At 33.0% G+C, this 12,565-nt stretch overlaps 3 protein-coding genes across 23 annotated transcripts in view; 1 reads left to right on the top strand and 2 right to left on the bottom strand.

The window, feature by feature from the left end:
• Positions 1 to 72: 72 nt before the first annotated feature.
• Positions 73 to 1,374, bottom strand: LOC100115213 (actin-related protein 2/3 complex subunit 3). Its single transcript, XM_001608199.5, has 4 exons — positions 1,190 to 1,374; positions 749 to 928; positions 464 to 659; positions 73 to 379 (listed from the first exon to the last, which is right to left on the bottom strand). Exons 1-4 carry the CDS (start codon positions 1,193 to 1,195, stop codon positions 225 to 227), a joined length of 537 nt encoding a protein of 178 aa, XP_001608249.1. The 5' UTR covers positions 1,196 to 1,374; the 3' UTR covers positions 73 to 224.
• Positions 1,375 to 1,413: 39 nt separating this feature from the next.
• On the top strand, positions 1,414 to 4,032 carry LOC100678801 (XK-related protein 6). Its single transcript, XM_031932014.2, has 4 exons — positions 1,414 to 2,165; positions 2,252 to 2,576; positions 2,674 to 2,829; positions 2,903 to 4,032. Exons 1-4 carry the CDS (start codon positions 1,854 to 1,856, stop codon positions 3,397 to 3,399), a joined length of 1,290 nt encoding a protein of 429 aa, XP_031787874.1. The 5' UTR covers positions 1,414 to 1,853; the 3' UTR covers positions 3,400 to 4,032.
• LOC100124057 (intersectin-1) overlaps positions 3,427 to 12,565 on the bottom strand; it is an 80,003-nt gene continuing 70,864 nt past the window's right edge. For 16 of the 21 annotated variants that reach the window (XM_008217500.4, XM_016988503.3, XM_016988517.3 and 13 more), the window contains 10 exons: positions 7,372 to 7,577; positions 7,157 to 7,263; positions 6,999 to 7,071; positions 6,709 to 6,915; positions 6,530 to 6,613; positions 6,155 to 6,448; positions 5,831 to 6,080; positions 5,335 to 5,409; positions 4,121 to 4,294; positions 3,427 to 3,987 (listed from right to left, as the gene is read on the bottom strand). In XM_008217500.4, the coding sequence (XP_008215722.2) occupies positions 3,836 to 3,987; positions 4,121 to 4,294; positions 5,335 to 5,409; positions 5,831 to 6,080; positions 6,155 to 6,448; positions 6,530 to 6,613; positions 6,709 to 6,915; positions 6,999 to 7,071; positions 7,157 to 7,263; positions 7,372 to 7,577 (1,622 nt within the window). In that variant the 3' untranslated portion in view covers positions 3,427 to 3,835. The other 5 variants (XR_004345090.1, XR_004227939.1, XM_031932005.2 and 2 more) reach the window with 5 other exon arrangements.

The following is a 12,565-nucleotide window of genomic DNA, read 5'->3' as shown; positions in this document are numbered from 1 at the left end:
TAATTATCAGCACAATATTGTAAATGTACCAAATTGTGTGACTTTTTCAAGAGATCAATAAAAAAATATCTATAACGTTTTATATGGAAAAATTTTTTAATTTATTTTCAATGCATATGTAAAAACAGAAAATAATAAATTTAAAAAAAAAGAAAACTTTGTAACTTACAGTTTGTAATAAATGCATCAGCATTAAAATTTTACATATCAATACAAGTACTTCATTATTGGCCAGGACCTGATAATGATTTGTCCATAAACTTCTTTTTTGCGAAGCACAGCCACCATTTGCTTGGTTTTCCATCAGCTCCATAAACTTTCTCGATTAGACGAGATCCTGTTTCTTGCCTTATTTGTAACAAATACTGTCTCATGGCATCTAAAATTTTTGTGACAATAAGAATCACTTATCTTGGTTAGCTTACAAATAAAAAAAAATAAAATTATATAGAATAATTTGTACCAGCTTCAGTCGGACTGTTTGGTTTGGCATAGACAGAATTGAGTGGGAAGCCCGCATCTCCAGGGATATCAAACTTCGAAATCGCCAACGAGTACATCTCATTCTGAGCTTGATGCTGATTAATACATTTTTGTAATTTCTTTAAACATTCTGTTATGTACAAAGTTACATATATTAAGACTCTATCAGCCTCACTCTGAAAAAAAAGATTCAGTTTGCATTAGAATATTATGCTCATCCAAACTTGAATTAAAAGAAAATAAATATCCTGCCAAAGAACCATACCTTGATCTCATATGTCCTAAAAAACACATTAGCTTTAAAAAAATATAATGCTTCATCGATGATATCCATTTCTTCTCCATTAGCAAGGGGTGGGGCAGGACCTCTAAAAGTTGTTTTCAGAGGTAACAAGGCCATATTACCTAAACTATTTTTCGTTCCCGTAAAACTAGAATGATAAGCCTGAAATAAAAAAATCAATACATGTATAATATAGAATAGAAGTGCCCTATTTTAGCAATATAAACAATCAAAAATCCTTTCGTAGTAAATATTTACGATTTAGCTACTTTAAGTACACAATTTCATTTGATGATAATTTAATTTCAATAGTTTAAAATTTATTTTGCAAGTAAAATTTTCGTTTTGCGAGATATAAATTTACGTTATTTGTAGGATGATTCATAACCTAGATTAGAGAAAAATTCTTCTCACTTTACTTACCGGCATTTTGTCAGTTGCTGAAAATCGTACAGTGCTGTATTTACATTAACTGATTTCCAAATGGATGGTTTTTCTTTATAACTGCATTGAAAACTAATTCGACACTGTACAACTTTGATCCTGAATTTTCACGATCATTCACACTCCTTTCCGATGTGTCAAACACCGTCTATATAGGTATACCCTATCTATATATACATATATAGATGTTAAGATGACAATTTCAAAGATGGCGCTACACGTTAACGTGGAAAATATTCGTTGACTTTTCCGAAGTTTTTCAAAAGTGCCTTTTTATAACATAAAATTATGTTATATTTTAAATCTTTATTTTATGAGAATTCCCAATACTTACCAATGAAAATAATTTGTAAAACAAAGTGAAGTGCTTGAGTAGTTTTGTAAAGATTAAAAACATATCAACAAGTAGTCGGTATTTACACTAAAACTAACGTTTCTAAAATTTTTTGTCTCAGATGTATCGTTAAAAATTTTGTACACGCATCTGTAGTTTTTACGAACCACTCATTGAACATGCATAAAAATTAGCACAAAAGTAAATAAAAATCATATAAAAATGGAATGAAGCTAACCTAAAAAGTTTGTAAACAAAGTGTATTTTTCAAAGTATTTACATTGCCCAGCAATAAAACCCAGTCACAAAATGGAACTTGAAGATAATGTAAACCCAGCAAGTGCCTTGGATGCATCTGTAGAAGCACCAAATGAAGAAAATCATAAACAGGATGTCACAGATATCCCACCAAGGAGCTCCAAAATTTCTAATTTGGACATTTGTTTTTTGGTAATATCGATTATTGCACATTGTAGTGATGTCTGCGTTGATGTTAATCTGGTTGTACAGTACTATTTAAATGAAAAATTACGAATGTTTGCGTGGACCATAACTTTAATAATGGTTCCATCATTTATTAATACAATTGTGAGTTTGCAAATGTATCGACAAGATGAAGAGGTATTGATATTTCATAGATATTCAATCAATTATCTGTTAAATCTGCTACCTTGAATTTTGTTTAAATGTATGTACACTCTTTTCAGGAAAATGAACAAGGCAAGGAGCGTACGAAAAGTAAATCATTTGTAAGAGGTGTAGGAAAAGTCATTGTAGTATTTTTCATAGTAATGTTTCAATTTACTATGGCTCAACGTTGCTTTCTGAGTTTGAAATATGCACTGAAATCGCGTGCTTGTAAGAAAAAAGATGACAAAGTTGGACAAAGAAAGTATTTTATTAAAATGTTAAAAGAAGAACAAGATATTGCTCTTCTCAGAGTACTTGAATGTTTTATTGAAGCAGCGCCACAACAAATTTTGCAATTATCAATCTTTGTACAAGACTACTATGGTGAATTCAGCATTATGTGTAAGTTCAGTCAAAGTACTTGCAACTATTGAAAAAATTCAAAATTTTATTTCTAATAATTTGATGACATTGTTAAAACTATTTCAATATTTTACAGCTCTGCATCAGGTTATTAGTATTGCTAGTTCTTTTATTAGCTTAGCTTGGGCCATGGTCAGTTATCATCGCAGCATTCGTCTTGCTCAAGTGGATAAGAAAAATATTGATTTTGTAGGCTCTGTCCTTCAATTTCTTTGGCATCTATTCATTACCAGTAAGTTATAAATAGATTTTTATTTTTACATCATCTACATGAATAAATTAATGATTTTCCAATATTTTTTCAGCCTCGCGGATCGCATGTGTATCAGCAGCTGCTATATTCTCAACACTGTGTGTCATATTAGCCTGCTTTTTCCACTGGATTGGAATGACACTATGGATCATTATGGAGTCTCGAGGATTAATTAATTTTTGCCAAAAACCAAACAGAGCACCTCATTTGCCACTTACTTTATCAGAAAGAATCAAATCTACACTGTTCTCCTGTGTATTAGGATTTGTCTATATTTTTATCTACTTAAACCCCGAGGATACCAACACATACACTAGGCATCTCTTCTATTATACAATATGTTTATTAGAGAACATCTCAGCAAGTATCTTAATACTTTTAAGTTTGCCTTCTGATGTGAGCATTGTGTGGTATCATTATTTAATATCTGCTACTTGCATTATTCCCTTCATAATAGGTATTATCATTATGATATTCTATTACCTGAAATTCCACCCATCAATGAAGCATCATATGTTTAACTTTTCAAGGCTGTTAAAGATAAGATGAAAAATGACGGATTCGTACTGAAAATCATATTTTTTAATAATTTTTATTTAATAATTTAATCTTGACGTGATAAAGAGAGCATTTGCAATAGCAAAATAACAATAATTATAAATTCGTAATAAAGTTATAAACAATACAATACCATTTTATAATCAAACAGGAAAATATTTCCCAACATTTTGTTCAAGTAAACAATAAAATATAGTTTACAAAACTACAGACTACACGCGCGCAACCAACCTTGATTGCGCAGTCACATTTACAATACAAATACTATGATCTAATGGAAATGTATGGTTGTGTACTTTATCTTTTTTTATAATACTAATGCTTTCTTACGTATGTATACTAAAAGACTGAAAAATCAGATTGTCGATTTAAATAGGAATTTTTTGTATACTCTATTATGCATTTTTTTGTAAAACGTCATTTTGCACTATTTACTGCCAAAAAGACGAAGATCTAATTTTAAAACTACATCTCCTCTGTCGACTTCTCGTAGCCTAATTCGCTTTGTGATGGGACCACAAGCATCCGTACTATCTCTTACTATATCAACTACCCGAACTTCCGCTCGGCCGAGAAACTCTGAAATGTAAAGATAACTTAATAAATATCACAGAAATCTAGGAAGCAATATTTTACTCAATTTTATAAAAGTATCTGATGATATATAAAACAAAGTTTTTAAAAATGTTGATAAATGTTCGAAGGTTCTTACCGTCTGGACTAAAATATCCCTTATCAAAAATAGTAATACACAGTGTATCCTCATGCAGATCTTTGACTTGAAACTGCATAGAGGTATTCCATAATGGACAGTCTGTGCCTGAAACGACGATTGTTTGTTCTTCTTGTGAGCCCATGGAAACCTTGCAAAACGCATTGCATTTCCCTACAAACATACAATTTTTAAATTACAAAACTTATTTTACAACAATTTGTCTGCCAAACACAAGCACACGCGCTATGCTTGTGATACAGCCGAAACTTGAACGAGTTTCGAAACTACATAGTTCTTAAAATTATTGTTTTAGAGAGATTGAGACGTTAGTATGTATTTTACGTCAAAAATACAATGTTAGTGTAAAATAAATGTTATTTATAGACATGCGAATATAAAAGTAATAAAAAGTACTTCGTGCTTTGACTGAAAAAATGAGAAACGAGAGAAGTTCTACCATGACTATTTTTTAAACGAAAATCACTTTTATATTCTTATATACTTAACAATACTGTGTTATTTTGTAAGTTGCAGCAATTTGCAAAGCTGTTACTAAAAATATTAACCATGCGATGCATTATATTGTCAATAAAACAAAAGTAATCTTACAAATATTGATTACGTTTTTATTTCTTTTTCACCAATTGTACCTTATCGTTGCTTCAACACTTAAAATCACGAAACATTATAATGTGAGAGTATAACAAATTCTGTGAGCCGAAATCGATAATTTTGAACAAGTATAGCCAAAAAACTGTTTTTGAAAATTTTGAATATTTTTTTACCTTTGTTTATACTGACAAGGTCTTCTGCCTCTTCAACTACAATCCGAAGGAGGCCCTTCGGAGGTCTTCGACGAACTACAATAGAGTGTATAGCTTGTTAGTAGGGAGATTAGTGTGCCGTGGAATAGAATATATATAATTTTGGTGTACATTATCACCCAAGTTGCATCTGCCAATCTTTGGACGTTTTCATACCACTAGATCCCGAGAGTCAACTTTGACATGCGTAAAAGAGCAGAAGGAGTAAGCGGTAAATGATGAAGCACTATGCACATTTAAAATGAACATTGCAATCTGCAGAAAAAACGTGCAGTTAACATTTCTTTTCTTTTAATATACAAGAGTGTATTGCATGTTTTTAAAGCAGTCTGCACATTTGTATAGCATAATGAAAGACAATGTTTCAAGTCACTCGTCTTAGCTTACCAGTCGTAGCTCTCAGGCTGGATCCTTCGAGCACTGTCACGAGAATGCGTCCACATGCTTTGAATTGCGCCTGTTCTGTTCCCCGAGACAAACATATGATGCACAATTTAGAAAAGCGCGTATTTCAAAACTAGACAATATACAATAACTGCTCGTTCAATGATGGAAAGACTTCTATTATCTGTTTTTAATAAATTTTTTAAATTAACAGTTGAATTTATTTATAAGCAGCTCAATCCATCCTTGAATCGAAAGTCTTTCACTCAATGAAACCAACGAAAACGAGACTTTGATCCAATCAACATCCGTTTATTCGTAAATCAAATAGATAAATCAGATCGGTCACGTCTTAGTCGAATCCTGGAGACTGAACCAAATACCGACTTTGCGTAATGAAACAAGTTAGCGGCGACAGAGACGATCCTCGTAGCGTCATGGACAGACCACAAGATGAGTCGACGAAAAATACAGGTAAACCTCGCGCAGTAGTACTTACTCGAGCGCTGTCTCAGCAACCGGCACTTCTCGTTCTCGGCGAATTGACGGCGGGCTTCGGTGATTCGTCTAACCCAGAGCGAGCACTCACTCACCGACGGTGCCAGCAGGGTTATAGCCTTCTTCGAATCACTGAGTTTGAGAGTGCGCGAGTGTTCGGTTGAACTGTCGCTGCCACCGTTTGACGTCGCGCTCATGCTGCCATTCATCTCTGTTTCGTTGAACAATACCAAGTCTTGCAGGAATATAGGCTGTAAATTTCAAATTAAACTTTCTTAATGCCACTTTTAGATACAAATGTTACCGTACTCTGTTCGATTCTTACCCTTCTATACAATTTGAATTTTTGATGCTCATTCCTTTCGAAAGAGAACTGCTGACCACTGGGTATGGACTTCATCGGTTGGGCAAACAGCAGGAAGTCGTTAGTGAGAAATCCCACTAATTCCTTGCCACTTTTGGCTTTGTGCAGAATTCCGAAGTGTACCAATTTACGCGGCCCCAGAGAATTCGTAAGTGAGTTGAAGACTATCTGCTCCTCGAGGCCATCGCAGGCGACATGCGACTGTAACCATTCGAGCCTGTCACTGTTTTCTTTTTCTCGAACGCCTTCGTTTACCTACATTGTTGACAATTTTCAAAGTTGAGTACGAAAATTTATAAAATTGTATCAACGAGTTGGGTAGAAACAAATGCATACCTGCGTGCAAAATTCTTCGGCTTTCGCTAACGCTTCTTGTAAATACTGTCTATCAGGATGACCTGGATGCGTATATTCCAGTATCTGTTTTTAAATTGAAATAGTTACATAAATAAATAGATATGTACATAAATACTAAGCGTCTTGCCGATCTCGGCATATTCTACTGAAAAGTGTACCTTGCCAATAATCAAGGGATATTTGGTAATTCGCTGCATGGGTTTAATGAGGAAAGAGCTGAGTGGCATGCCTTTGGTCCGAGGATCTTGTTGGCACCTTTGGGCTACCTCGACGAAAGCCGGCATACTCTCTGTCAGTCTTTGAAGATACACGGCGGCCGTTATTTGACAACTGCAGAACCTCACGTAGGCGGACATACGTGGAATCTGAAGACGTTATAGTTTACGATTTATTCGATTTAGTTTCGGAAAACAGTCGTTACTTATGGAGTTCTTTTGTTTCAACTTACGCTTTCGCAGAGAATGTCACCGATCATCCTAACGATTCCACTTTCGCTGTTGTCTCGCCTTATCCTCAACGTTCTGCGACAGAGGTATATTGGATTTTTAAATAACTCATGAGATTTTCTTATTGTAAATAGAAAAGAAAATGTGACGATTGAATTACCTGAGAAAGTTGTCGTTGCAGGCGATAATGTCTCTCCAGTTAATGAAGATCTTCTCGACTTCATCCACCGTCAGGACCATGCTGGCTAGAAGTGGCTTCTCAAAGACCTACGCCGTGCGTATTAATTAAAAATTATGCATTTTGCAGCAGCCAATTAAAAAAAAAGAATAATTCAACAACAATAAAATAAAAAAAAAATAAAACAGTCTCATCACCTCATGAACCAGCTGCATATCGACGATGTAGGCCTCCTCGGTGACAATGAGCTCCTTGATATATTCCTGTCTCCTTCTTTCCATAGCATCGAATCGAACCGCCTGGTTAAGTTGAGCCATCTGGTTGAGTTGAGCCATCTGGTTGTGTTGAGCCATTTGGTTGAGCCGAGCCCTCGGGTTGGGCATGTCGTCCGATTCTTCGTCCGCTGTTGAACAGCGTGGATCGTCGTGGTCGTCGATCGGCGCAAACATCACGAGCAATTCGCATTGCACGGAGGGAAAACAAAAAAAAATGGCACACAATGTATAGGGTGGCTCTCGTCGCGTCTATACACCGTTGGTGTCTCTTTCTTCGCGTTTTTCTTTTATTTCTCGTCGCGCGAACCCGAAAAACTGTGTCAAGACTCGCTCTCTTGTCTCCGCAGCACCGTCCATCCCGATCTATTGATCTCGCGTGTTTCCAAGAGCCGCTCGTGTATCTTTTATCGCGGGCGGCAAAGCTTTAAATTTTACACAGCGAGTATCGAGCAACGCCTCAAGGATTTTAAAATTAGACTGTTGCGCGCGACCGCTGCTCTGTCGCCGGATGCAGTGGTCCTGCGTACTGTATATAGTACTGTTGTGGTTTTGGGAACGAAATACACATCTCTCGGTTTGCGGTCGAGGAAATTAGAGCAGACCGGTGCGATGAAATTCGTTTGTGTGCTAGAACGATGGGTCGTATTCAATCTTAACCCAACTGAAGATATAATGTACAGGATAAAACAGAAGATGAAAAATTAATGGAACATATTTTGTACCAAAAAATAAACTTATAAAAATTAACCGGATATAATTTCAAATTAAAAATTGAAATTATTTTATGAAAGAAAAATTCTTAAAAAACAAACAAAATCAAAATTATAAGAAAATTTGATTAAACATATAATATAGCGTCCACTGAGTTTTGTTGTTCTTGTTTTTTATTAATATCCGACAATACAACGAGAAACAATATGTATAAGTCTTGCATTGATAACAATCTTAGGATAGCGCTACACGAATAATTGTTATACATAATTACAATATCTGTAAGTGTATATATTCAAAGTACACGTAGTAACCACGCCGTTTTGCAAAAACTTGCGCCACACCTCTCGCATGCTCTTTTGTTTTATTTTATTATTATACGATATAGAAAAATTTTTCCCAGGCAAATTTATCCATTCTTATTTGTTTATTATTTGTTCACTTTTTTTAGCATTTTCATCTCATGTTTATTTTTTATTTATGCATGTGAGTTTTTTCCCATTCGCTTAAAAACATAACCGTCGAATAACACGTATATAAGTTCGACCTGTTATTTTTTTCTCTCGTTTTTTCGTTTTTTTTCTCCCTATGATATTAGGTTATGCGTATATAGTTTATTATTGCACGTGTCGAGGGCGGCGTGTGAGGCAAAGAAACACACGCGTGTTGTGCGCTCGCGATTATTATTTTTTTTTTTCGTCTGCATTTTGGTGCACCTATAGCCATTTTCTCAACTAGTGTCAGAATCGCGCGACATCACTATTAAAATGAGATCCCCGCGATTTATATTGTGTTAGTTCCTCGTGACGCAACGAAGGAGAATAAATTAGGTTTAAAGTTTTATACACGATTTAATTTACTAGATCGCCAGTGCACAATTTTCTTCCTTATTTTCATTATTATTTTTTTTCAATAGAACGTCATACAAAAATTTTGCATCAATGACAAGTTACAGAGAAGATCTTTTCTCAATATATATTTGTCGTCCCAATCTCCGAGTTATAGTCCAGTAATTCTATGTCTCATATAATATTTGAGTGAATTTCACATATCAAATTTTATTTTCATTTCATTTCCTGCACTTCTGTAAGCATACTTTTTCGGTTGGTTAAAGCTAACGCAGCATGATTGAATAATAGCAATAGCGGTTGTGCAACAGCATTATTACATCGTATTTATTCTGGACCTTTTTAATGTGTATATAAATGCAACTTAATATTCTTTTATTCTAAAGCGTCTCTACAGTCGAGTTGTTTTTAACGACAGCGCCTATAAACTTCTCAAATTCTCGTTAATAAATATCAACATTTAAACAATTACACTGAGATCTTTATTATAATTTAATAAACATTTGTAAGTAAAATTTAGAGTAAACACAACTTCATATTGACTTCGTTACAACCTAGGCTTTAATCATCCGCATTACTTTTTCAATATCTTTCTTTATTTAAACAGTTAAATAGTTGAACATTATACAACGTATTAACGGCTCGAACGAATATTTTTCGAAATTTTGAATTATATATTAGATAAATAAATTTAACATCCGAAAAAAGTCCGTCAGTTCAAACCAATAAAATATTTATTATCTGAATACATAGAAGCACGTTAATATAAATTTTTTTTTTCTATATCAGTGCAAAAGTTTTTCGTTGTTGAAAGTTTTACAGTACAATGTCGAAAAGCGCGAAGAAAAAAAGAGTCTCGATGTATCGAATTTAGGAGTTCTAATTAGCGTTATACTTTTATTCATCTTATTTAGTGCAATTTATACAAAGTCATTCTTTCGCCTAAATTGAACTAGCAACAGAATGATTATTATGTTGGCGCGTTATATGAATTCATGAATTAATTATGAGGTGGCTCCTAAGCTTCTAGAATCGTCGTATCGCGCGTATATTTCCTTTCTCTACTGAAGTTTCTCATTAATTTTAAACAACATTTATCTTTATTTCATTTCATTTAAAAGTTAAGTGGTCGCAAGAGTGCAAAAGTAAACTTTGGTATTAAGTTGACTTAATTTTGTTCGATTGAATATTCTTATTTTCTTGGTACAAGATATGTATGATTAATTTACCGTTTTCATGTATTAATTTTTTAATTATTTACTTATTGTTCTCGTAATGATTAACCAATTACGCACCCCAAAAAGTTCTCTACTGTTTTGCTTTCTTTCGATGCGAAAGAAAATTGCAAAGTGATTCCAGAAAAGTAATTTTCTACTAAATTTTTTGTTACATAGTATGGCTTTGAGTAATCCAGAATAAAAGAATGTTCGATTAAAAAGTTATTCCGGAATCACTTTTTGTTATTAAATTTCTCACATATACATTATACAAAAAATTTAGATGAACACATAGAAAAAGAACAAGTAACGGGAAGATAATTGTACACGTTATAGAATAAAGTTTCAATTTGAATTTCAAGTGTTTTGATGTGTTCCCATGTTTTATTTTTTTTTATCATGTGTCGAGGGTTTAAAATCAAAGGAACGCCCACAAGATTGCTATTATATATTTATACAGCTTATATATTAACATGTCTATATCAATGTTACATAATATTACATCTTTCCACTAGTCATTACTGTAAACAATGTATATATACTTCTTTTTACTTCCTATATCTGAAACAATTCTAATGTTCTTTTCATTTTAAACTTCTCGACTTGCTATAATTAAAGTAACAAGTTGAACAAATTTTTTTAGGAAGAAAACAATGCTTGATTACATTTTGTAATTAGAATAAGATAAAAGTAAATGAACATTTATTGCGATAATTCGTTTTCAGATTTTACATGTTTAAAACTTTACAAAGATAAAATAAATTATAATGACGTAGAATATTCAGAACATTTTGTCTCCCTAAAAAAATTTCCTCAAAAAATAAGAGTTGATATACAGTAGCTTAAGTTTAAACAAAAAAAAGAAGCCATAATTTTATATTCGTTAACAGACATTTATTCTATTCTCAATTTCTCCAACGACTGTGCGACCCCACGACTTCAAGCCGGGTTGGCCTGAGATTACATTTTTTAATTATTAATTTTTTCTTATTAATTGGTTGTATTCGTGATACTGGATACTTTTTATGCTTTCTTTTTTTCTTTGGTATTATAGTGACAGCGCTTATATTTTTTATAATTCCGTTTATTTCGTCATCCCGGCGCCAGGATAAATCTGGCGCTATCGAAATCAATCAAGTTAAATATGTATATTATGTAACGAAGAAAAAAAGAAACACGTAAACGTCAACAGTTCGACTATTCATAATATGATAACGGTTGGTTTTTGTCGCTTGTTTAATATTATATTATTGGAATCCAGAGTTACAGCGTTTGGCGGTTCAAAAGTAAACGACGATATACCTGGTATTCGCATAATATTCGACACTCGAGAAGGCATTTCTTATACAATATATAAGACGTTATACATTCTAACTGCAAGATTCATTTTTTTCGATTTTATTCTTTCATCGCTCGACTTTCACTCTCTTAATCGAGTACCTTCATTTTTTATTATTCTAACGGAGCGATAAGGGTAAGTCTATGTGCAGTTCTTTCCACAACAGATTTTCGTAACATTATTTCCAATACTCTATCTTTAATTTTACAGTGATGCTTGAGACCGATTTCTGTTAATTATGATTAAATTTTAATTATACAAGTTGATCAATTGTATTCGTTTGAAAGAGCATAAGTAGGAAACACAATGTAATCAAATATCAATCCAAATATGGCACAATAATCTCGAGTTTTTATTTCACCATCATTTTTTTGCATTTCAATTTGTCATGCAGTTTTGCATCTTGATTACGTTCATTGCCGTTTACACATACAAAATTTTAAATTAATTAATTAAATATTGGACATTTCACATCTAAGCTTACTAAATTTTGCTAACTTATATCACAACACATTTACAAAAAAATATCACAAAAAATCAATACATTATTCAATCAGATGCATTTGCTTATGAAAATATGAGTGTAGGTGCAATTCGCTGATTACGAATTTGACAATACTGGTACAAAAATCTGTTGTAGAGTTAACTTGAGATTCTGGAGTTCCCTTTATCTCTAATAAAAGGTTTATTCTTTATCCTCGCGGGGATAGTCCGGAGAACTCGATCATGCTTTATCTATATATCCTGAAAAAAGTCTGACGGGAGCATACAGATTTTTTATAATGTTCGTCTTCTTTAGATTTACAGATTCAGAAAAATATTATTGTCATTGTCGAACAAAAATATCGCAAGTAGTAAATTATCTCAAATAACTTTAAAAGAATGCTTATTTAGTGCTTTTAAATTTTAATTTTAGAATTCCATCAATCTTTGAAATACATTGCATATTATTGCATAATGATCAAGTAATTAACAATTAAACACATTTATAAATAAATAAA

The sequence above is a fragment of the Nasonia vitripennis genome, chromosome 5 (genome assembly GCF_009193385.2).
Source record: "Nasonia vitripennis strain AsymCx chromosome 5, Nvit_psr_1.1, whole genome shotgun sequence".
In the NCBI taxonomy this organism is placed as follows: Eukaryota; Metazoa; Arthropoda; class Insecta; order Hymenoptera; family Pteromalidae; genus Nasonia; species Nasonia vitripennis.
The sequence above is the reverse complement of the archived record's forward strand: the minus strand, read 5'-3'. Positions and strand labels throughout refer to the sequence as shown.

Bases quoted from the DNA above. Each gene is read 5' to 3' on its own strand.
- LOC100115213 (XM_001608199.5), bottom strand. The intron at 660-748 runs GTATGGTTCTTT...CTTTTTTTTCAG, and splicing joins TTAGGACATATGAGATCAAG to AGTGAGGCTGATAGAGTCTT. The intron at 380-463 runs GTACAAATTATT...CAAAAATTTTAG, and splicing joins AAACAGTCCGACTGAAGCTG to ATGCCATGAGACAGTATTTG.
- LOC100678801 (XM_031932014.2), top strand. From the start codon at position 1,854: ATGGAACTTGAAGATAATGTAAACCCAGCAAGTGCCTTGGATGCATCT. The intron at 2,166-2,251 runs GTATTGATATTT...CACTCTTTTCAG, and splicing joins TGTATCGACAAGATGAAGAG to GAAAATGAACAAGGCAAGGA. The intron at 2,830-2,902 runs GTAAGTTATAAA...ATATTTTTTCAG, and splicing joins TTGGCATCTATTCATTACCA to CCTCGCGGATCGCATGTGTA.